General features: G+C 41.5%; 1 protein-coding gene across 1 annotated transcript in view; it reads right to left on the reverse strand.

Moving 5' to 3' along the window:
• The window catches only part of LOC126484998 (protein henna), a 103,318-nt gene extending 76,886 nt beyond the window's left edge, over window positions 1-26,432 (reverse strand). Inside the window, exons 1-2 of the mRNA XM_050108605.1 lie at window positions 26,292-26,432; window positions 18,161-18,229 (exon numbers count right to left, since the gene is read on the reverse strand). Of these exons, the coding sequence (XP_049964562.1) occupies window positions 18,161-18,214 (54 nt within the window). The 5' untranslated portion in view covers window positions 18,215-18,229; window positions 26,292-26,432. The remainder of the gene's footprint in view (window positions 1-18,160; window positions 18,230-26,291) is intronic.
• Window positions 26,433-26,688: the final 256 nt, after the last annotated feature.

The following is a 26,688-nucleotide window of genomic DNA, read 5'->3' on the forward strand; positions in this document are numbered from 1 at the left end:
TTCCTCGCCGCCTAACACAAGGCACATTACGAGGCTGATCGTGACTATTTTTATCGAACATCATCACAGGCGATGAAACATGCGTTCACGACTTCGAACCGGAGACGAAACGGCAATCCATTGAGTGGCCTCACACCAAACCTTCTCCGAAGAAAAAGTTCGAAGCTGCACCCTCAGCCGGTAAAGTCATTGCGATGGTCTTCTGGGGCTCTGAAGCGGTTATTATGTTTTATGTCCTCCGTCACGGTGGGCGCAACGATCAACGGTGAAGTGTATTGTTCTGCTTTCAGGAAGTTCAAGAAACGACTTCAGCCTGTTCGTTGCCACAAAAATGCAAATGAAATTCTCCTTCTCTGTGACAAAGCAATGCCTCATATAAGCCTGCACACCCGAGAGGATCTCACAAAACTTTCTTGGACTCTTCTTCCTTATCTGTCCTGCAGTCGGGATCTCGCACATTCCATCTGTTAGGCCCAATGAAGGATGCACTCCGCGGGAAGCAGTATGTTGGTGATGGGGAGTTATTGATGCTGCAAGACCTTGGCTCTGGCGTCGACCAGTAGAGTTGTACCATGGCGGGCATACAGACCCTCCCAGGAAGGTGGAGTAAGGAACGGTGTTTATACTGAAAAATAAAGTTATCCTAACTAGAACAATGGGGAATAGAATAGTGTACTGAAATCCTGAATGAAACCAACCTACTTGCAGCCACTCTACTAGGTCCAACTTTCATTACATCCATGAAGGAATACTGTCTGTCAACATGAGGATGCTCGACCTCATGCTACAAACAGACAAATATGTCTCAGAAATTATCGTGTACCTTTCTTAATTAGGTTTGGCTTCCTCCGATTGCCACTCTTAGGGTTTTGTTAATGATCCGCTATGAGGGAGTCGGTCGACAGGATTCTCAAAATGGTACATAAAGTTTTTGTGTCCTCCATGTGCTACAGAGCTCTGCAAAGTAATTATGAAGTGCAGTCAAATGGAACCGAGACAAATGGAAAAAAGTAATTGATCTCTTTATTATTTCAATAGAAATCGTCGTAACTCTTAATACATTTATTCTGCTGTGAGACAAGACCGTCAGATTCTTCATGGAAAAATGTTTGCGGTTGCCACCGGAACCATGAATGTATACAGGCGTACACCTCTTTGTCCGAAGCAAATCGATGGTCATAAAAGTCTTTCTTCAGCGAGCCAAAAATATGGAAATCGGATGGGTAGAAATCGGTACGGTGCGGAAGACGTGTAGGAGCTTCTCAGCGAAACATATGCAGCGTAGTAAAAACAGCCTTGCCATGATGTGGACTGGCATTATCTTGCAACAGAATGATGCAGTTGACTGTGTGCTTCATTTTTTACTAAGAGTCCACGTACCGCTGTGTTTTAATTGTGACGCCGTGTTCCAGAAAGTCAATAAGCAGCCGATCCTTCCAGTCAAAGAAAAAGGTTATAATGACTTTCCCGGATCTGGCGTGCCTGTTCTTTCGAGTAAACTGCAGAAGTTTCGCTGAGACGCCCTTACACATCCTATGTTTGCTTCGACCAGTGTTGAAGGCGATGTTTTAAGAGAACGAAGTTATGATATTGTAAGTAGCTTCAGTGCTATTAGGGGTAGGCATTTATCAATTAGCCAATAAGATTACTTGAAACTACTATTTTAAGACAGATTATCTGAGAAAATATTGTATTTGAATCTTTATATAAATAAAATTTGCTTTTTTAAAATTAGTTTTGTTGTCTTGGATTTGCTTAACAGACACCTTTGCTTGTAGTTCAATGATCCTGCAACTTCTTATAAGTGTGGCTTCCAGTGGACGCTTCTTCTATGCTACTTTCACGAGGGATTCACTGCAGCTGAAAAGGATATATGAATACTGACTAACGTCTGCTCCACAGTATCGCTCTCTATTGCTTACTTCAGTCCCACTTTTCAGTGTTTCTGAGATACCAATAATGTGACAAAAGCACCACAAAACAGTGCTAAGATAGTGAAATCGTCAGCTACATCAGGTAGTGTAGACAGCTGAACTCGTGGAAGATGTTTGGATTTCGGAGAAATGTAGGAACACCCGAGGCAATACTGACCCATGACTTTTCGTAGAAGATAAGTTATGGAAGGACAAACCATGTTTCTAGGATTTTTAGACTTAGAGAAAACTTTTGACGATGTTGGGTGGCATATTCTCTTTGAAATTCTGTAAGTAGTAGGTGTAAAATACAGGAAGCGAAAGGCTATTTACAAGTTGTACAGAAATCAGACCACAGTTATAATAGTCGAAGATCACGAAAGGAAAGCAGTGGTTGAAAAGAGAGTGGGACAGGGTTGTAGCCTATCCCCGATGTTATTCATTCTGTACTCTGAGCAAGTTGTAAAGAAATCATAAGAAAAATTTGGAACGAGAATTAAAGTTCAGGAAGAAGAAATAAAAACTTTGAGGTTTGCCGATGACATTGTAATTCTACCAGAGACAGTAAAGGACTTAGAAGAGCAGTTAAACGGAATGGACAGTGTCTTGAAGGGAGGATATAAGATGAACATCAACAAAAGCGAGATAAGGATTGTGGAATGTAGTCGAAGTAAATCTGTTGAGGCTGAGGAAACTGGATTAGGAAACGAGACGCTTAAAGTAGTAGATGAGTTTTGCATTTGGGCGGCAAAATAACTTATGAAATGCATTTCCGAAGGAGAGAAATTTATTAATATCGAACATAGATTTAAGTGTTAGGAAGTCTTTTCTGAAGGTATTTGTATAGAGTGTAACCATGTATGGAAGTGAAACGTGGACGCTAAAAAGGTTCAGACAAGAAGAAAACAGAACCTTTTGAAATCTTGTGCTACAAGAATGTTGAAGATTAGAGGGATAGATCATATAGCTAATGAGGAGGTACTAAATAGAATTGAGGAGACAAGAAATTTGTGGCACAACTTGACTAAAAGAAGGGATAGGTTGATAGAACTCATTCTGAGACATCAAAGACTCACCAATTTAATATTGGGGGGTAAAAATTGTAGAGGGAGACCAAGAGATGAATACAGCAATCAGATTCAGAAGGATGTATATTGCACCAGTTAGGTTGTAGTAGTTATTCGGAGATGCAGAGGCTTGCACGGGATAGACTAGCATGGAGAGATGTATCAAACAAGTTTTTGGACTGAAGACAAAAACAAAAACAGTGTAGACAGTTCTGATAATAAACTGACATCAAAGTAGATTTTAGTACGGTACAGTTTTTGTTCACCTTAACGTATGCGTTTCGATGCGACAATTTTGAATCTATTTTAGTTCGTCACGGTTTAAGTTGGACATATATGTGATAATCAGGTTTCAAAGTGAATGTTTGATAAACAGACATCAGGACCATTTCGCTGGACCCAAATTGCTCCGAACTCAAATACCACATCCAGTCAACATCCAATCTTAATCTAAGGAATAGCTAACGCCGTAGGAGGGACCAATTATGCCTGTAAAACAGAGTCGCACATTAGGAACATCGAGACGGGCACCAGCCTCTACAACCCCAATGAGGGTGGGGCAGCGTCTTGTTAAGAAGTTAACATCTCATCGACGCACGAGTAAACTGGAGGACAGTAAACGGTTACAACATGCCAATATACACTTTAAATGTGTTCTCAGAGAAGAAGATTTTTACCGCAAAAGTGCCGACCAGATCTTTATTTTTAACTTCTATCGTGCCTTCTCTCAGTTTAGAAAGGCCTTATGAACTGCTTGTAACATCTTAAGTCAGATTTACAAAGTGTGCGGCGCAGTGGCGTGGAGTAAGTCCGTCGTCACTTCTACCACTCACTTACATAACACAATGAGGATCATTTTGTATTAAAGAACGCATTTTTTCAACCAGTTCTTTATGAGTTATTCGAGTTGCGCATTAGGCATAGCACAGAACGCATCACAGCAAAGGCCGCTAAGGCTATTTGCAAATGGACGTAACTCAACGTAAAGCTATTTCTGAACAATTTTATTTTAGAAAATGGCCTGCACCGTTGTTGTTTGTTCATAAGTAACGTGCATTCTCCGTTTCAGAATAGTGGTTTGGAAGAAACGTCTTGCTTTGTCTAGACTTACCCTCATCTACACGGTGTCGGCATGTTAATCTGTATTTGGCAAGATCAGTGGTAGAGTGTGGCCGGAGGCCATCCCTATAGACTATTTATTGCCTCTCGTGGTAGCCATGCGGTCTCAGGCGTCTTGTCACGGTTCGCGCGGCTCCCCCCGCCAGAGTTTCGAGTCCTCCCTCGGGCATGAGTGTGTGTGTGTGTTTTGTCCTTAGCGTAAGTCAGTTTAAGTTAGATTAAGTAGTGCGTTATCGTAGGGACCGATAACCTCAGCAGTTTGGTCCCATAGTCCTTACCACAAATTTCCAATTTAGACTATTTATTCAGCTCTCCTTGAAATAAGATATGTTATTTGTCTCAAGAAAGATGGGAACCCTAATAATGGCTCATGCAAGAGAAGCGCGAAAAAGTAAAGTAATTGAAGCGTCTCACAGAGCGAGGTGGTGCAGTGGTTGGACACTGGACTCGCGTTCGGGAGGACGACGGTTCAATCCCACGTCCGGCCATCCTGATTTAGGTTTTCCGTGATTTCCCTAAATCGCTCCAGGCAAATGCCGGGATGGTTCCTTTGAAAGGGCACGGCCGACTTCCTTCCCCCCTTCCCCGTCCTTCCCCAATCAGATGAGACCGATGACCTCGCTGTCTGGTCTCCTTCCCCAAATAAAACCCAAATGAAAAGTCTCAAACCCTGAAACTGAACCGAGAGATTCATACATCTGCCGTAGGCAGAGAGTAGACACTATTTCTTACAAGTAGATAGGTAGGTAGTAGTTAGACGATAGATAGGATGCCGTCTGTAGGGAAAGACGGGTAACACAATATTTACAAGAGCCAGGACGGAACAACAAGAGTGAAAGACCAAGAACGAAGTGCTCAGCTGAAAAAGGGAGTAGTCTTCCGCCCCTATCGTTCATCGATGAAGCAATGACGAAAATAAAAGGAAGGTTCGAGAGTGAAACTGAAATTAAAGATGAAGATATCAATGACAAAATTCCATGATAAAATTGCTATCCTCAGTGAAAGTGAAGAAGAATTACGGGATCTATTGAATCGAGTGAACAGTCTAATAAGTACAGAATATGGACTGAGAGTCAATCGAAGAAAGACGAAAAAAATGGTTCAAATGGCTCTGAGCACTATGGGACTTAACATCTGAGATCATCAGTCCCCTACAACTCAGAACTACTTAAACCTAACTAACCTAACGGCATCACACACATCCATGCCCGAGGAAGGATTCGAACCTGCGACCGTAGCAGCAGCACGGTTCCGGACTGAAGCGCCAAGGACCAGTCGGCCACAGCGGAAGGCTGAAGAAAGACGAAAGTAATGAGTGGTAGTAGGAATGAGAAGAACGAGAAAATTAACATCAGGATTGATGGTCACCAAGTAAATCAAGTTAAGGAATTCTGCTACCTAGGCAGCAAAATAACGAATGGCGGAAGGAGCAAGGAGGACATCAAAAGCAGACTAGCAAACGGCAAAAAGGGCATTCCTGGCCAAGAGAGAAAAATGGCTCTGAGCACTATGGGACTCAACTGCTGAGGTCATTAGTCCCCTAGAACTTAGAACTAGTTAAACTTAACTAACCTAAGGACATCACAAACATCCATGCCCGAGGCAGGATTCGAACCTGCGACCGTAGCGGTCTCGCGGTTCCAGACTGCAGCGCCTTTAACTGCACGGCCACTTCGGCCGGCTGGCCAAGAGAGGTTCAAATGGCTCTGAGCACTATGGGAGTTAGCTTCAGAGGTCATCAGTCCCCTAGAACTTAGAACTACTTAAACCTAACTAACGTAAGGACATCACACACGTCCATGCCCGAGGCAGGATTCGAACCTGCCACCGTAGCGATCGCACGGTTCCAGACTGTAGCGCCTAGAACCGCTCGGCCACGACGGCCGGCACCAAGAGAGGTCTACTATTGTAGAAACATAGGCCCTGAGCAAGAAATTTCTGAGTATGCACGTTTGGAGCACAACGTTGATGGTAGTGAAACAGACTGTAGGAAAACTGGAACAGAAGAGAATCGAAGCATTTGAAATGTGATGCTACAGAAGGACGTTGAAAATTAAGTGGACTGATAAGATAAGGAACGAGGAGGTTCTCCGCAGAATCAGCGAGAAAAGGAATATTTGGAAAACACTGACAAGAAGAAAGGACAGGATATTAAGACATCTGTTAAGACATCAGGAATAACTTCCACGGTACTAGACGAAGCCGTAAAGGGCAAAAACTAAATAGGACGGCAGAGACAGGAATATATCCAGCAAATAACTGAGGACGTAGGTTGCTAGAGATGAAGTGGTTGGCACAGAAGAGAAATTCGCGGCCGGCCGCATCAAATCATTTCGAAGAGTGATGACTCACAAAAAAAATAAAGCGAAAAAAAACAACAACAAAAAAACAAGAAAGCTCACCCGTAAGCGTCAGAGATTTGTGTCAGTCGGTTGTGTCATATTATCAAATTGAGTGGAACCAGTGAAACCCATATAGTGAGTGAAAACATTCATATAGTCGACATGGCCGCAGACATTAAATCATGAAATACTTGCGGTGGTTCCATTCGACTGAAAAATCCGAGTGATCGGCAGAGCTATCGATTGTTAGATCAGTGTAGTGTCCCGCCACTGGAGACTCACCGTATCGAGCTGCTGCTCTGTGGCGAGGTGCTGGCGTCGGCCGTACATGTCTGCTGGCGTGTGGGTGGGTACGGGGAGGTCTGTGCGCGCCGCGGTGCTGGGCTGGAGTGGCGCGAGGCGCGCCCACCGCCGCTCTTATCACGGTGGCCGGCCTGGGTCAGCGCGCAGGTCACCACTGCCGCTGCCGCCCAGGGACGCGGTAGCCGCGTGTTCAAGACTTTCGCTACTGGCCGTCAGCACGAACGGAAATAGTCCAGATAAGGTGCAGGCGGTTTGTGAACCGCACTCCACTGTCAGTCCATTATGCAATAGCAACGAGCGGCTAATAAACCTCTAATAATATATATATATACTACTGGCCATTAAAATTGCTACACCAAGAAGAAATGCAGATGATAAACGGGTATTCATTGGACAAATATATTATACTAGAACTGACATCTGATTACATATTCAGGCAATTTGGGTGCATAGATCCTGAGAAATCAGTACCCAGAACAACCACCTCTGGCTGTAATAACGGCCTTGATACGTTTGGGCATTGAGTCAAATAGAGCTTGGATGGCGTGTACAGGTACAGTTGCCCATGCAGCTTCAACACGATACCACAGTTCATCACGAGTAGTGACCGGCGTTTTGTGACGAGCCAGTTGCTCGGCCACCATTGACCAGACGTTTTCAACTGGTGAGAGATCTGGAGAACGCGCTGGCCAGGGCAGCGGTCGAACATTTTCTGTATCCAGAAAGGCCCGTACAGGACCTGCAACATGCGGTCGTGCATTATCATGCTGAAATGTAGGGTTTCGCAGGGATCGAATGAAGGGGAGAGCCAAGGGTCGTAACACATCTGAAATGTAACGTCCACTGTTCAAAGTGCCGTCAATGCGAACAAGAGGTGACCGAGACGTGTAACCAATGGCACCCCATACCATCACGCCGGGTGATACGCCAGTATGGCGATGACGAATACGCGCTTCCAATGTGCGTTCACCGCGATGTCGCCAAACACGGATGCGACCATCATGATGCTGTATACAGAACCTGGATTCATCCTAAAAAATGACGGTTAGCCATTCGTGAACCCAAGTTCGTCGTTGAGTACGCCATCGCAGGCGCTCCTGTCTGTGGTGCAGCGTCAAAGGTAACCGCAGCCATGGTCTCCGAGCTGATAGTCCATGCTGCTGCAAACGTCGTCGAACTGTTCGTGCAGATGCTTGTTGTCTTGCAAACTCCTCCTCACTTGCACTGAGGATAGCAATCTCATCAGCAAATCGGATCATTGACGTCCTTTCACTCTGAATTTTAATTCCACTCCTAAACCTTACTTTTCTTTCTATCATTTCTTTTTCGACGTACAGCTTGAATGGTAGGGGCGAAAGACTACATTCCTCTCTTACATCCTTTTTAATCCGAGCACTTCCACTCTTATTATTCCCTCTTGGCTCTTGTACATATTGTGTATTCCCCGTCTCTTGCTATAGCTTACACCTACTTTTCTCGCACCAATTTAAATTGTGAACGCTTTTTCCTGGTCAACAAATGCTATGTACATGTCTTGATTTTTCTTCAGTCTTGCTTCTGTTATCAACCACGACGTCAGAATTGCCTCTCTGGTACCTTTACATTTTCTAAAGCCAAATTGATCGTCATTTAACAAATCCTCAATTTGTTTTTACCATTCTCTTGTATATCATTCTTGTCATCAACTTGGACACATGAGCACTTGTCAGCTCTTGCCGTCTTCGGAATAGTGTGGATGATATTTTTCCAAAAGTCAGATAGTACGTCACCAGATTCATACATTCTACACACCAACGTAAATAGTCGTTTTGTTGTCACTTCCCCTAATGACTTCAGGAATTCTGCTGGAATGTTATTTATCCCTTCTGCCTTATTTGATCTTAATTCCTTCAAAGCTCTTTTACATTCTGATTCTAATACTGGATCCCCTATCTCTTACCTATCGACTCCTGTTTCCTTTCTATCGCACCAGACACAATCTTTCCCATGATAGACGCCTTCAATCTACTCTTTCCATCTATCCGACGTCTCCTCTGCATTTAACAGTGGAATTCCCGTTGCACTGTTAATGTCACATCTTTGCTTTTAATTTCACCGAAGATTGTTTTGACTTTTCTATATCCTGAGTCAGTCCTTCCGAAAATAATATCTTTTTCGATTCTTCACATTTTTCATGTAGCCATTTCGTCTTAGCTTCCCTGCACTTCCTATTTATTTCATTGCTCAGCGACTTGTATTTCTGTATTCTTGAATTTCCCTGAACATTTTTGTACTTTCTCCTTTCACCAATTAACCGAAGTATTTCTTCTGTTACCCACAGTTTCTTTGCAGTTACCTTCTTTGTATCCATGTTTTTCTTTCCAATTTCTGTGATTTCCCTTTTCAGAGATTTCCATTCCTCTTCGAATGAATGCCCACTGAGATATTCCTTATTGCTGTATCTATAGCCTTAGAGAACTTCAAGCGTATCTCGTCGTTCCGCAGTACTTCTGTATCCTACTTCTTTGCGTATTGATTCTTCCTGACTAAAGTATTAAACTTCAGCCTACTCTTCATCACTACTACATTGTGATCTGAGACTATATCTGCCACTGGGTAAACCTTACAGTCCATTATCTGGTTTCGGAATCCCTGTCTGACCATGATGTAATCTATCGGAAATCTTCCCGCATCACCCTGTCTTTTCCAAGCGTACCTCCTCCTCTTGTGATTCTTGAACAAAGTATTCGCTGTTACTAGCTGACATTTATTGCGGAATTCAATTAGTCTTATTTCTCTCTCGTTCTTTGTCCCAAGCCGTTATTCTCCTATAACCATTTCATCTGCTCCTACCCGTACAACTGCATTCCAATCCCCCATAACTATTAGATTTTCATCTCCTCTTTTGTACTGTATTACTTTCAGTATCCTCATATATCTTCTCTATTTCTTCATCTTCAGCTTGCGACGTCGGCGTGTATACCTGAACTACCGTTTTTGTGTTGATTTTCTAGACACATTGGTTTATTGCTTATATCTTACATTGGTGGAACTGACAGTCACATTAAAAATTCATATCGTTTCATTGACAGATTAAAAGAAATGCACATTGGCTCAGATAATATCCTTGTTAGTTTCGATGTTGTGTAATTGTACACTGGGATCCGGTGAAAGAAGCTATCGCGTGTATCCAGTAGATATTGTGGAATTGTTCGAACACTGCCTCATCAGAACCTGTTTTCAATACAATAATGACTTATGAGCAGACTGAGAGGCTACGGGCAGTTCTCTTAATCCGGCTATTGTCAATTTGTTTATACGTAGAGACCTTTGAACAACGGGCGCTGCAGTCAGCCAGTAAAAGACCAGCCTGGTGGTACCGCTATGTCGGTGATCTCTTCGTGGTATGAACACACGGTGGAGAGGGGTTGGATGTCTTCCTGATACATCCAAACAATATCAGTCCTAAGATACAGTGTACGATGGAGGAGCAGAATAATCACCAACAAATTTTTTTTAGATGCATTTATTAACACACGAGGGGACAGGATCTTGGGACGTAGGGTGTATAGAAAAGACACGTATATTCCGTTGTCTTCGTAAGGAATCTAGCCATCACCTCAGAGAAGAAAGAGCTTTCCACGATCTTGTTCGAACGTTATAAATTACATCGAAGAAAACGATTTGTTGAAAAACAGCACGGACCCAGAAAAGATCGTTCTTGCGAAACAAAACTAGCTCTTTATCCACATGAAGTAATGAGTGCTACCGGCAAGGGATCTCAAACTGATTCCATTCTTCTAAATTTCTAGAAAGCTATTGACAATTCCTCAAAAGCGACTTCTAATCACATTGTGTGGGTACAGCGTATCGTCTCAGGCTCTGCCACGCACTTATTTGTGAATTGCAGACCACTCATGTAGATGTAAAAGTAGATGTAGATCTTGTCAGAAGTGAGATTGACTGTATCTAACGAATTCATCGTCGACAAGTTGTTGCGCTCTAATAAAAACGAAAGGATTACATATAATCCTATTGACTACGATAAAATGTTTGATTATTATGACCGCCTTATATACCACAGTGTACGTTTGCGTGTCCTGTATTTTTAAAGAAAACGAGAGACTTAATACAGTCTCGATGGTATCAAACCTCAAAATATTGTTGACCAGTTCGTAGTTCCATGTCCCAAAAAAAACTATTGCCATGAATTCCGTGTTATTAGGATCAATGTTACGTGAATCGCATTCCAGCAGTCCCAAGCGGAAAAAAAGGTAAAATAGTACTATGAGAATAGTCATTTATCACATCTGTAACTAATTGCTTTATATACACAACATTATGGGCTATGAAAACGGAATAGACGGGAAAATTGTAAGTATAACTTCAGACCTCGACAGTTGGTTATTGATAAGTAAATTGTTGGCACGTATATTCTAGCATTTGAATGAATATAACTAAATGCATCCAAACGTGCATTCTACTCTAAATATTTTTACATCCAAACGCACATATCGTCTCGAGGAAGACATCCTTTGCAACTGTGATAAATGTACACTATTTCATCATATAGGTTCCACGTTATTGCAGAGCATTATCAATGGGCAATATAAATATCCAGTTTTTACCTGTAATTCACAGAATAATGTTTTAAGTTATCAGACCTACGTGGGTTCCTTATAGTGCTTAAAGTTTCGCCAGTGAAGTGAAGGGGGTTACGCGGACGATTGTGTTGATGCATTGATGGAATTCTTTCCTTACGTTCGCTAATATGATAAAATAAAGTTATAATGTAATTCTGCAATGAAACAGTGTTTAGTTTTAGACACTGTTTCCTCCTGCAAAATTACTGATATATGATTCAAATGAAGAGAGTTTCCCTGTAAATCACTGAATCAACTGTCTTAAACTTAAATGAAATGGATTATACTTTCACCCCCACGTGATGCATATTTGTATCGTTACGTTTGTATTGTAGCGCCACATGCACGTGACTGCGCGAACTCATCTTACGAGTCTTCTTAAGTTGATCTCAAACACTCAGTGTTCATCGGTCTGCGGACCGAATTTATATATTACTGCATCTGTGATTACTGCATGTTTTTATGTGTCATTCTACCAAGAATAAGGTTCAAATGGTTCAAATGGCTCTGAGCACTATGGGACTTAACATCTGTGGTCATCAGTCCCCTAGAACTTAGAACTACTTAAACCTAACTAACCTAAAAACATCACACACATCCATGCCCGAGGCAGGATTCGATCCTGCGACCGTAGCGGTCACGCGGTTCCACACTTAAGCGCCTAGAACCGCACGGCCACACCGGCCGGCCAAGAATAAGGAATGAAGTTTTTTTTAAAATTTAGCTTTACGCCAGTATTAATATTCTACCGACATCGTAAGACATGATTTATGTTGACTCGTATTCAAGGTGTTTGCATTTTGCCGGCCAAAGTGGCCGAGCGGTTCTAGGCGCTACAGTTTGGTACCGCGTGACCGCTACGGTCGCAGGTTCGAATCGTGCCTCGGGCATGGATGTGTGTGGTGTACTTAGGTTAGTTAGGTTTAAGTAGTTCTAAGTTCTAGGGGACTCATGACCTCAGAAGTTAAGTCCCATAGTGCTCAGAGCCATTTCTTTTTGTTTGCATTTTTTATTCATTTTTGCTAACAAGGGAACCTTCCCATCGCACCCCCCTCAGATTCAGTTATAAGTTGGCACAGTGGATAGGCCTTGATAAACTGAACACAGATCAATTGAGAAAACAGTAAGAAGTTGTGTGGAACTGTGAAAAAATAAGCAAAATAAACAAACTGAGTAGTCCATGGGTCGCATAAGCAACATAATGGAGTACGTGAGCTCAGGAGCGCCGTGGTCCCGTGGTAGCGTGAGCAGCTGCAGAACGAGAGGTCCTTGGTTCAAGTCTTCCCTCGACTGAGAATTTTACTTACTTTATTTTTGCGTAGTCATTATCTGTCCGTTCGTTCATTGACATCTCTGTTCACTGTAATAAGTTTAGTGTCTGTGTTTCACGACCGCATCGCAAAACCGTGCGATTAGTAGACGAAAGGACGTGCCTCTCCAATGGGAACAGAAAACATTTGATCGCAAGGTCATAGGTCAACCGATTCCTGCACAGGAAAACACATCTGATATATTCTATACGACACTGGTGACGGCATGTGCGTCACATGACAGGAATATGTTGTCGACCCACCTAACTTGTACACTTGGCGGATGGGTAAAAAGATTCTTCTACCTTGCCCGATTTAGGTTTTCTTGTGGATGTGATAATCACTCCCAAAAAAGTGATGAAAACATAAGAGTTTGTCACATAAACTGAAAATAAAAAATTAAACTTTTCATTCGATGGAAGATTTGAACCAAGGACCTTCCGTTCAGCAGCTGCTCACGTTACCACGAGACCACGGCGCTCCTGTGTTTCTCTCGTCCTTAATGTTGCTTATCTTCCCTTGAACTACTCACTTTGTATATTTTGCTTATTTTTTCACAGTTCCACACAACTTCTTCCTGTTTTCTCAATTGATCTGTGTTCAGTTTGTCAAGGTCTATCCACTGTGCCAACTTATAACTAAATCTGAGGGGGGTGCGATGGGGAGGTTCCCTTGTAAGAAGAGAAATCGTGAAAACGTGCAGCGTTTGTTACGCAATGAAGTCAACTTGCAAGGTCTTCCAGAGTGCACTTGAGGAATGGAAAGTACTTAAGGGAAAACAATGAAAGAAGCATATTGACCCAAAAGAAGACTGCGTTGCATAGCGAGAATTTTTTATCTTTTCCTCGTATGATTGCGTGCAAAGAAACACAGTGACACATTTTTCCGTTGCAATATTCGCGAGCTGAACGAGAAATGCTGTGGCAGAAGAGCTTTGACATGCCCCGTATAAATCCTGCGAACAACACTGTATACAGGGTGAGTTCTGTGACGTGTCTCAGATACAGGGACTGGACAAAAATATGGAAACACAGCGAGAAATGTTTGCTTAGATATAAATGCAGACGTTAGCCGAGCCTACAATTTGCGCTGCTGTATTTGACGACGAAAGTCACCTGTGCAATGTACCTCAGTACATTGCAACTGTCAGTCGTGGCCAGAACAGTGTTCTATGCTGTTGTGAGTGCATTATGCCGCAGATAAGTGAATTCGAACGTGGGCACATTGTTGGTGTTCGTATGGTAGGTGTTTCCGTCACCCAGGGAGCTGAAGTGTTTGGTGTTTCAAGAGGCATCTTATCGAAAATTTATATCGCATACAGGGCAAACGAAAATACATCATCCGCTAAGTCACAACGTGGATGAAAGTATTTGTTGATGGATCGTGACAGACGGTCATTGAAGAGGACTGCGACTAAAAATACGAGAACGACAGCTGTAAAAGCCACTACAGAACTGAATGTCGCACTCGCAAACACTGTCAGTACCAAAACAACACGAAGAGAGCTACATAAACAGCGAAATGCAAATGGTTCAAATGGCTCTGAGCACTATGGGACTCAACTGCTGTGGTCATCAGTCCCCTAGAACTTAGAACTTCTTAAACCTAACTAACCTAAGGACATCACACACACCCATGCCCGAGGCAGGATTCGAACCTGCGACCGTAGCAGCAGCGCGGCTCCGGACTGGAGCGCGTAGAACCGCACGGCCACCGCGGCCGGCTAGCGAAATGCAGAGCGAGCTGGAATTCCGAAACCATTCATCAGTGATGGAAATGCCCGTAACGGGAAAACGTGGAGCCAAAGTCATAAGACCAGGTCTGTGGAGCAGCGGGAGAAATTCATCTGGCTGTATGTGTCTTACGGATATTCACACTGTTTTCAACTTCTGGCCTAGTTTAGGTCCCTAGAGTGGGGTTCAGTTAAGATTTAAGCAGCCATATGATGCTATTTTATGGGTCTCATGGTTAGTCCCCAAGGTCGCATTACTGCCAAAGATTATGTGACCATTTCGGCTGATCATGTCCATCCCACGGTCCAGCGTTTGTTCCCCTATGGTGATGGTGTGTTTCAAGACGATAGAGCTCCTGTTCACCCATATTGGATCGTTCAGAAGTGGTTTTGTGAGCACGAGGATAAATTGTCACATCTCTTCTGATCATCACAGTCTCCAGATCTCAGTATTATTGAATCTTTATGGTTCGCTTTGGAGAGAAGGATGTACGATCGCTATCCACTTCCATCACCGTTAGCCGAACTTTCCACTACTTTGCAGGAAGGTGGGTATAACATTTCTTTGAAAACCATTTAGGACCTAAATATGTTCATTCTGAGACGACTGGAAACTGTATTGAATGCCAAAGGGTTTTATGCGCCATATTGAGCGTGATAAAGTGCCGAGTTTTTGGTATTACCATGTTTTTATCCTCTCTCTGTATATACGGGAGTGTTGAGGACGCCGAAATTGGGCTTTCAACGTTAGTACACAAAAATGGTTCTTGTTACGTCTTCATCTACCAAGAATTTGAAACAGATGTAGTATTCCAAATTTATATTCAGATACGTTTTACTTTTTAATTATATTCGATAACTCCTGGGAAGAACTGTAAAGTGAAACTGAGATGGTGGGTTCTGCTCTGCTATCCAGTGTCAGCGCGTGGAAGAAGCTGCAACTGCGATGTCAGCTTTGCACATGTTATTGAGAGGCTTGAGCAGATACTATCTACACCTCCATTTAATCTGAATTATAAGGTCTATATTGTTTCTTACTGTACTATTCACAGATGGAGCGTGTTGGGAATGACCGTTTGTACTCATCTATGCCAACTATCATTTCCTAGTTTTATTTGCTAACTCTTTGCGGCACAGATACGTGACGGTCTGGAGAATAATGGAAGTTTCCGCACTGGAAACCCGATTTTCGAGTTTTGTAACAGGTTCTTGCGAGATGTATGGCATCCTTCTTCACGTGTCTGTCAGCTTAGATTTTTCAATATTCTGTTAGCCTCTCTAACCTTTACATTCGCATCTCTCTTGTTTATATTTTCTTTACGGTTTCAGTTAGTCCGACCTGATATAGGTTCCCTGCACTTGAGATGCATTTAACTAGAGTCCGTACAATCGTCGTGGGTACAACCTGTTTTGAGGACATACTGTTGTCTTACAGCGTCTTAAGGATGAAGACGGATGAGTTCTTTAGCTACACCGGATTCTATGTGATCGTCAAATTTAATATCTCTGAACATCTACTTCGAAATATCTGAATGAGAAGACAGACTCTAATCTGATCCATCAATCCTGCAGTCAATAGGAACCCTGCTTGTCCGTATCGTGCATTTTCCTCCATTAATAGCTAGTTGAAAGTCGTTACATCAGAGGTTTCTTTTTGTAAAATTATAACTGAATATTACTGCAGTGATGAGTTAGTAATTCGTTAAGTTTGTGCATTGACGTCGATGGCTTCTTATCATCATACAATTAGTGTATATCCGCATGCGTACTATAAAATGACACATAAACATACGGAGTGCAGATAGTTGATCTCCATAGCAAAATCCCACCGTATAGTAGAGCATTAAAGACAAAAACGACAGAAACAAACATCTACACGCTACTCATACACAAGGACGAAATGATATCTCGTATCCGAGAGTGAGAACATACGGCGTCGTGTCCGAGAGTAAGAATATACGGCGTTTTCAGATCTAAAGTTGAGGAACGTTAAATACCCAAAAATGCAACTTTCATACCGTATGATGTGTATATATCCTAATGTACTGAAACATCATCATCATCATCATATCCCGCTTGTTCCAATTCCAAGTAGACTGCAGCTGATCTTTCCATCTCTTCTTAGGACACCCAACGTTCATTTTACCTTCAGGTGTGTATTTGAATACTATTTTAGGTATTCGTTCTTCTGACATCTTGTGAATGAGCTCATGCGTTTCTTTCTGTACTCCTCTATTTTTTGAAGTGTGCTTTTGACACCCATTTCATTCCTTATTTCAATATTTTTTACGTGATCTATAAGTTTGCAACCAGATAGGATCTCATCTCTGCTGTCTCAACCCTACTCCTTTGAGTGGCGGTTAGGGTCCAAGTCTCTGACCCATATGTTACAATTGGCACTGCCATCACATTAAAAAAAAATTGTACTGTCTCTTTTCTAGCTTCTTTGAGGAGAGTGCGATTTTGAGTACCTACCAACTGCTGGGACTTTTTCAGTATGTATTCTTGATCATTGTTTGTACTATATTAGACCTTAAATACCAGTCTTTAAAAGTATTTATTTTTCTAATAGCTTATCATCAGTTATTATTTATGGTCTTAATTTCTCTTTACCATGGAATTCCATTATATTAGTTTTACTTTTAGATATTATCATTTTATAATCGTCTGCCATCTTGTGCAAGAACCAAATTGTTGTCTGTAATTTATCTTCTGTGTCCGCTAAGATTATTTGATTATCTTCAAACATAAGTGTATTTATAACTTAAGTAAGGCCAGGCATTGGCTCCAGGGGCAGCGACTTTTAAAAATAAGTTTTCAAAACAGCCACAAATCGCTCATTGTATTTCTTATTTACAGGTTTCGCTCTTCAAATGAACAAGAGCATCACCAGAATTTATAGTTTGAAGTTGCCTGACAGCATTAACGACTGCATTTAAAGTTGACTGGCAGCTCTAAAGATTAACCTGGCCATACTATATTACTTAAATTTACGTTTAAAGTACAGTAGCATACGATGACATTGACAGCGACAAAGATGAAATTCATCATCTGAAGAAGGAAAGCGGTAAGTAAAAAATACAAAGTGCTAATTGTGGGTGTTTTCAAAAACTTATTTATAACTTTATTAGTAAGCTTATAATGGTGCACTACTTTATTCTTCCATTTCTTTACGACGTCATTTATGTATATATTAAATAACGTGGGTAATAAAGGAACACTATCAAAAGCTTTCTCATAGTCAATAAAGGCTATATATGAGGGATAATTGTGTTCTCTGTGTTTTTCAGTAATTTGGCAGAATGGAAAAAACACTATCTAAAAAGATCTTCCCATCCGAAACCCATTCTGTTCTTCGGTAAGAAACGTTTCCCAAAGTATCTTAAGTGTATTTGTTATTAGTTTTGGGTATATCTTTTAACCAGAGTTCAGAAGACTAATACTTAGATCACTGTCACATTTTCTGCGATCCCATTTTTTAAATAATGGAATAACAACAGCTGTTTCTCAATTTTCTGGTATGTTACTGTTTTCAAAAAAGTATTTATAAAATTCGATCGTTTTGTTAGTAATGATTCTCTACATCTACGTCTGCATGGATACTCTGCAAATCGCACTGAAATACCTGGCAGAAGCATATTTAAATAATTCCGCGAGAGGTTGTCTTCCCCTGGGAAAACAGTCGCTCAGAACAAACGATGAACAAAACGGGCGGGTAATCCAAGACGTAATAGAAAAGCAGAAAGAATTACCTGTGTTTCGTCCATCACAGTGTGGTCGTTTAGAGGCATAGTCTTCCCAGACATCAGACCTCCAGGTACCTGAAAATGAATTCGTTTTTTGGTATGGTAAGTTCATTAGTTGCAATCAACTGGCGATAAAGGAAAAGTTTTTCAGTTTTCGAAATGTTAAAGACCATACTTGGTAGGTCATAACACACAGGAGAATCGATTTGCCTACAAGTGTAAATGCACATTATGGAGCTTTTAAAGAAGGAAACAGTTCAGTTTGCAGAATGGCTTATGATCAATGAAGAGCTGTAATTATTAATTTCATAATCTACTTTATGAAAAAAACTCAAGAGTTTTTCATGAAGACAAAAAAATTCGAAGAAATCGAATAGAAGTGTTGACAGGTTCTCTGCCCTATGGTACGGATATGCTCAGTTACTGTGTGTGTTTGGAGCTGAGAAAATGTGCAGCAAACAGTCACTAATAATCTGTTTGTTGCAGATCTAGATTTCAACCATTGTATGGCTGTCATCAGTGCGGTAAGGTGCAAGTCAGATTATCATTATCGCTGTTCGTATAGACAAGCGATAATGCTGATTTGACTTGCATCTTCCCCCACTGATGATAGCCGCATAACGGTTGAAATCTAGATCTGCAACAAACAGAGTATTAGCGACATAACTTTATAAGCATTCCATTGACTAAAACTGAAACAATGCCAGGACTCAACACGTCAAGGACACTGTCAAGGTTATAAACTGAGTCTTTCTCCATAAGCATTTTTGTAAAGTGTCGTCGATATTTCCCATTACTTGCTGCGACGTCTCAACTAGGACACCTCGAATTTCGTCTTGAACTCCTTGTTTTAATTCATCCAATAACCTATGTAGTTGTGCAAACCAGAAGATTAAGCGACCTATAAGGAGAAAAACTATCAAAAAATCTGAAGATGTCAGTGGGAAGGAATATCGAAATTTAAGTTGAAGCTTTTTTGAGCAATTGTCGCACGTCTGCCACAGCCTTGTAGCGTGCGATGTCGAAACATCCTATTAAGATGACATGCTCCGATGGTGTACAAATTTTCTTATGCATACAGAAAAAGTACTGCAGCAGCTCTACATACGGATACGCTCTTTGAAGGAGTAATCTCCGGCGATTCTGCATCATGTTACTGTACAACTTAGCGACGCCTTGTAGCAATAGAAACGGTGGTCCTGAAATGCATTACGGCTGTTTTAATACCAGCACTTAATCGAATTTTAGTTTTCACGTCACACTGAAGACTTAAGCCTTCGTGGAGGGTAGAGAATTTACAGTAGGGCAGTTTTATTTATCAGGGCGAAAATTGCAAACCTATAGACAAAATTAATCAGAACTCGTAGGGGTGCCAGCAGTAAGCGATTCAGACTTCAAGTGAATGGCCTGGAGGACTACAACGTCTCTCCTTTGCGTGGCTGGAAAGGCCCGTGTTACTTGAAACTCATTCCGTGAACGACCATCAAAGCAAGTGTAAATGCGAAAGCGGATGCAAGGATGGCTCGTCGAAACCATCATGAGAGTGAATTACAACAGGGCAGGGTGATCGATGCGGAAAACGTGTTTCTCATATCGTGCCACTGCAGCTCGTTCAGGATATGCTGTTGTGACGGGTTATCGATGAGGAGGTAGTTGACCACGTAATGTGACCAGGATACTGGATGACCACCATCTTGTCCCCACGACCATAAAGCACTATATTATTCGACCACAGTATTCTCTAGACTCTGGAGTGTCGCAGTGGTTGGGAGGACCTGTCGAAGACTGTGGCTCGGCGGCTCCTGATGCTAGAGTCTGATTAATATTGCTCGTCGTTTGATAGTTGCTCCAATCAGCGCTCGAAAGATCACAAGCGGAATGTCCACCGTTGCACAACAGAGCGCCAGTTCACTTGCTCTTTTCGAGTAGTACGGTGTACACACGTAGCCCGTTTTTGGGAACTGCCGGCAGAATATTTAACTGTCACCGATCGCAGTTTTAAACATACTAATAAGCATGCTTGTCTCGGATTTATTGTAAAGAAACCACAAAAAGCGTCATTCTGCGCTGGATACATGAATGCCGTCGCCGTGAATGGCCTTTTTAACCAGTAAAATTTAAAGTTTTGGTGTGTCACTTCAGCCAGGATTGCGGATGTGGCCACGTGCATGTTACACTCTGCAGGAGTGGCCGCAATCTGACGGCCTACATCTATTAATGCCACAGCAGATAAATGGTTTCGGAAGCCATTAGGTTCGAAATGCAACCTCGACTCATGTTTATTGCGGGCAGTCTGAACAGTATCCTTTACGTCAGGAAGGTTTTGGAGGCGGAGGTACTTGAACCACTCCACATGCCACACTTCAGCATGACATGCTTCTCTTCAAGTGACGAGGAAGTGATGGCCTTTTTTCATAGAACTGTGGGTACTACTGGATCTCTTATGTGAGCGTATGCCTGACGTGTCGCTCATGGAACACGGCTGCAGCAGGTGTGGTCGGCTAATTGCTTCTCATTGCACCTCTAGCAATAACTGTTAATGCTTTATAGGCGTTCACGCAACTGCAAGCAGCAAGAGGAAAGTGTACAGAGTCGCTGATTGCATGTCACGTGTTAAGAGCCCTTTGCACGATCAATATTTATTGCGCAATAATAAGTATTGATGAGTAATACTGTTCAATATTACTAATTAATATCCATTATCTGAGATCGATATTGACAGTTTGCGCAGTAGACTGAAGGATGATGGGAAACTTTAAAAATACTGAAGTTCGTTCTACATATTGAGTAGTATAATGTACCCAGTGAGGGCGGCATTGCGCAATACACATCAGTTCCTGCTAAGACCGAAAGATATTCAGTTCAGTTCAGTTCAGTTCAGTTCACTCCTAACGATTTTCCACAAGGAACTGAAAGAAGTAAATGACAGAAGATTAGGAGGTAGTGCCACGTGGTACTTTGAAGAAATGAAGTTTCTGATTTATCAGGAAAACGACAGATACCTCATTGTCCACAATTGCAGAGGAAATTGAAGATGATGGCATCGTGGCAGTAAGAGGAAATGTTTATTTTACTTGTAGCACTTCTTAGAACTGACAAATAAGACAAGGTCAGCTGTCAAGCGAACATACATGTATATATTTCTTCCAATAGTTGTCACACTTTACACATAATATCACGTAAACTTTCACTCAACATCATCGTTTTATTTCATTAGCAACAGTAGTTACAGTATAGAAATACATAGACAACAGCACTTTACCACGATAAATTATTCATTAAGTTTTTTGACATTGTCAATCATGAGATATGCGATCTGCTGTAAATTTGTTATTTATGTTAGGAGTTCAGAACCCATGAAGTCAGGCTCGCACGTGGAATCTTCCTTATTTGGTTAGGTTACTGGTTTCGGCTAACAATCTAGCCGTTATCAGATCACAAAACATTCTTGATTAGTGTTGGTGCTATCACGGCGTCACACATAGTTAAAATCTTGCTTAAAATGATAACATCACTACATGATGTAAATACTGATTGTGTCCGTTATTAAGTTTTAACGGCATAACGCCTTTGTTTTATGACCATCATTCAATTACGTTGGCTACGAACAAAGAGACTGTTCTTAAGTATGTTATATATGGACTTGATTACAATGTTTATGCCTCTGATACAGCACAACCGGGAGTAGTTTTTCGATAAGCCGATAAATATTTTTATCTCACTGAAGTGAAGCTTTATTTGAGAACCAATATAGTTTTCAGAAGATCTGGGCTTAAATGAAATTCATTATAGGCCTGTGATATATGCATAGGGCCCCAGTAATAGGGGAGGAGATAATTCCAACATTTTTCGAGAGACCAACCCGAAATATTTATGAAATTTTTACTGCACAATTCACCAACAACAGCTGTGTTATATTGACAAATTTTGTAGATAAAAATATTGAATTTAGCAAGTCATGTGTTCCAAATTCTCCTCCCCCTCCCCCACCCGCCAAATTTAAGTAGTACTTGACAGAAATAATTTTCCCAATTATTATGTCTTATTGTTGTGAAGTAAAGGGTTATGTGAAATGTTAAAAGAGTTTCATAATCTGATACAAGAAACAGGAGACTGAGATTGCATGTGTGATTTACAATTCCTTATGGATTTCATCGGTCACTTTTGTGAACTTAATTAAAAATTGCAGTAACAACGACAACTGGTCATCAACTACATGATCTTGTCAAATCGTAATAAACCAGATTGTTGGAAAGTCAGGTACGAGCTAAAACTTGTTATAATTTTTTCATTCAAGTAACTCTTGAAAAATAATCATTCTAACTACGTCTACATCATCTATATCCACACTCTTCAAAGAACTGTCAATTGTGTGGCAGAGGGAACGTCCCACTGTACCAGTTATTAGGTCTTTCCATCCACGCAAGGAGCGTGCGAAAGATTATTTGCTTAAACGGCTCTGTACGCGCTACAATTAGTCTGGTGTTGATTTTGCTATCCCTACGAGAGTGATACTTTGGGGGTTGTAGCACATTCCTAGATTCATCACTTTAAAGTTGGTTCTCGAAACTACATAAGTAGGCTTTCACGGGATAGTTTGCTACTATCTTAAAGGGTTTGCCAATTGCGTTCCTTCAGCATCTTCTTCACACTCTTCCATGGGACAAAAAGACGTGTGACCAGTCGCGCTGCCCTTCTTTGTAAACGTTGTACATCCCTGTTAGTCTTATTTGGTACGGGTCCCACGTACTTGAGAAACATTCTAAGATGGATCGCACGACTGTTTCGTTTGCAGTCTCTTTTGTAGACTGACTGCATTTCGCTGTTATTTTATTGATGAACCGTAGTCTGTCACCAGCTTCACCTACGATGGAGAGGATGTGATCGTTCCATTTCATATCTCTACAATATGTTACACTCCAGTATTTGTGTGAATCGACAGCTTCCAACTATGACTCACTGATGCCATCTCCTTTTTCGTTTTGTATATTTCTGGGCATTTGAAACAAATCGACATCTTTGCACCACTTTGAAATATTATCGAGATCAGACTGGATTTGAAATATTGTCGAGATCAGACTGAATATATGTGTAGCTTCATTACACATAAATGCATAGTCTGCAAAATGTTTGAGGTTAGAATTAATATTGTCCATGGTCACTAATTTAGAACATGAACAGCAAGATCCCATAGGTACACCTAAAGTTACTTCTACACACGTCGAAGAGTCTCCAACCAAGACAACATGCTGTATCCTCCCCACCGAAAAATCCTGAGTCCAGTCACAAAGGTCGATTGACACCCGTTATTACCGTACTTTTGATGATAACCGTAGGTTTGGTACTGAGTCGATTGCTTTTTGGAAGTCAAGAAACACTGCATCTATCTGACTGCCTTGATCTATGGATGTCATGTCGTCAAGCGAGAAAATCGCAAATTGGGTTTCACGTGATCGATACTTTCGGAGCCCATGCTGGTTGACTTGGGAGCTCAGAGTATGTTCTAAGGCTCTACAACAAATGGTTCTCAAGCGTATTGGGCGGTGCGTATCACTTCTGCTGCCCTTCCTGTAGACGGGTGTGACCTGTGGTTTCTTCCAACCACCGGCCACTGTTTCCGTTCAGAGGATCTTCGGTATGCTACTGATAAAAGAGGTGCTAACTCAGATTCAAATTCGCTATAGAATCTGATAGGGAGTCATTTAGGCCCTAGAGCTTTGTTCAGTTTTCACGACTTCGGCTGTTTCTCAACGCCATTGGCACTAATATCAATTTCATTCATCTTTGCAGTGATACAATAACTAAAGTGGGGCATTACAGCTGGGTTTTCCTATATGAAGGAACATTTAAAAACGGAGTTAAACGTTTGTGCTTCTGCTTTGTTGTCTTCAGTTTCAGTTTTTCCAGAAGGAAATGATAAAAATTTATTTGGCTATACAAAAGAAAATCATTTGTATTGATGGCAGCACGTACATTCGTCAACAGTCTTTGCCGCGGATAAAATACAATAAATAAACTAATCGAAGAAAAGCAAGGGAGTTTAACGTCCCACCGACAGCACGATCGTTAGACGGACTACAAGCCCCGATTACGAAAGGACGGGGAAGAATGTCGGCTGCACCTTTTTCAAAGGAATCAAAGCCCAAATGTGGACAGTCGGATGGCGATTTGAAATGTCAAATGGTTCAAATGGCTGTGAGCACTATGGGACTTAACATCTGAGGTCATCAGTCCCCTAGAACTTAGAACTAATTAAACCTACCTAACCTAAGGACATCACACACATCCATGCCCAAGGCAGGATTCGAACCTGCGACCGTAGCGGTCGCGCGGTTCCAGACTGAAGCGCCTAGAACCGCTCGGCTACTCCGGCCGGCATTTGAACTGTCGCCATCGTGAATACGAGCCCAGTGTGCTAACCGCTGCGCCGCCTCGCTCGATGAATTAATCGAACCATAATACGCCAATAAACCTTTAAAATTCATTGTCATTAATTAAGAGAAACATCGATACTTACGATTTCGTGATTCTATAAAACACCGATCTCCATATTAACTTTTCATTCATCATGTTAAAAATATCCCATGTACGTTGTTAATACCTAAACGTTATAAATAAACTAAACATGAAATAGCAAGTCATCCTCTCCGGCAACATCTTTTTGAACTACTGTATGGTGACGGTATGGTGTACAGTTTCGCCACCTGGCGTAGTCTTCAGACGACGTATCACAGTGACTGCACTCTCGGGTCAATAAGGAGAGCCAATGATAATCTGATGACCGATTTAAGAAAAGCTTGTCATGCTTCAGAATATCAGGAGTTCTATTTGCAGTTGAACCTACTATTAGATTTGTAAGAGCCTTTGGTTACAGCAATCGGGATGAAATACGCCTTCCCTATGTATCTCGGTCCTGTTATACAGAATTCAGTTAGCCAATATATACGATAAGTATGTTCATCCAGGGATCCCTACGTTGCTGACTCCATAATAAGGGTGCCTGTCTCTGTACTCTACTGAGAGAAACACACAGTGCCGAATCTCTGAAATCCAACGGAACTGCTGTGAGCCTTCGATACACAGTTTTCCGGGAAATTCTTAACTGCTGAGGCAGCTGTATACAAGGCAGGTATCGTTGTATTTTATAATTCACTTGCACAGCCAGGTTACTGTCTTGTCACGGGGTAAGAGGAACATTTCGTGTGTCTGTGAATTGTCGCTAAGGCATTTAAATGACATTGTGACGTATTCAACGACGCTGAGATTGATGTCTGTGTCTGGCCTGCTTCGAAGCGTCCTATGATTCTACCTTGCAATATATAATACTAATGAAGTCTTCGTGATTTACTATTTAAAGCTCACTAAATAAGTAATCTCTGCGTTCAAAGACTGTGTAAACATTGCTTTAACCACATTTTTTTCTTTATCCTTCAATCTAGTGCCAATTCGGAGCACGGAGCACTTCTCCCTGTGCGGAAATCTTGCTGTTTTTTCTTCCCATTTTTCTCGTTTCCGGGTTATGCTTAACATTTGGCTACTAGTATAACATGTTTTTAAAGAATAACCGGAATATTCCGCCTGTTATAGCAGAATCTCTTAAAATTATTAACAAAGTCAATTCTCATGGGCGTGATAAATATACGTAAATTTTACTTCGTGCCTTTATTAAGATTTCCTTACGCAAAACGAATTGTAATTGTCATTACTTTTATTATTTTATTGAACTAAAGGAACAAGTGCTTAAGTTTGTGTCTGAAGTAAAAATTTATCTAAAATTCGTGCAATATTGTCCATAAGACACGTCACATGCCATGCCGAAACATTAAGTACATTGAAAATAAATTTCATTCTATGCTTGTTACCGTCTGGACATAACAGAATTAATCGAAAGACTAATGTGGGGCCAGAGAACGTAATGTTAACGGTCACCGTCACAGACTTGAAAAGAATGCCGGAAATGTAGTTATGTTTGTTTCTTCTGCTGTGTCTAGAGGAAACTACCTGTTAGCACGTCAAGGACTTGCTTTCCTGTTTAAAGTCCTGCGGTGGCTGACCACTCTCACAAATGTTGCAGATATGATTGCGACAGATACTAAAGGCGATACAGATGTAAATATACACGTTACAGTGTACATACCTAGCTAGTGCTTTCTCTCTTATAATGGCAGATTGCACTCCTCAGCTTACGACTTGAACCTCCAGAGATGTCCCCGTAGATGACCGTACTGTTGGCCAAAAAGTGAGGAAGTCTGAAGCCTTAGCTGTTATACTCTGGACTGTAGCTCATTGGATGAGGTTTTTGGTCACTAGCGGAGGGGGGGGGGGGGGGGGGGAGGGAGTGACGCATGATTGCGATGTGGCGGTTAAGGTTTTTTATTTCACTGGTTGCACAACTTGGCTTTATGCTGCCCACGGTTCAGTTGTGCTTAGATGGTGATCTTACTGCTACATGACAGAAACAAAATATCACTTCTACGTCCATCATTAAGTTGCGAAACGATTATCTCTAGTGACGTAACGTTGTTTATTAACTC

Source organism: Schistocerca serialis, chromosome 1 (genome assembly GCF_023864345.2).
Source record: "Schistocerca serialis cubense isolate TAMUIC-IGC-003099 chromosome 1, iqSchSeri2.2, whole genome shotgun sequence".
In the NCBI taxonomy this organism is placed as follows: domain Eukaryota; kingdom Metazoa; phylum Arthropoda; class Insecta; order Orthoptera; family Acrididae; genus Schistocerca; species Schistocerca serialis.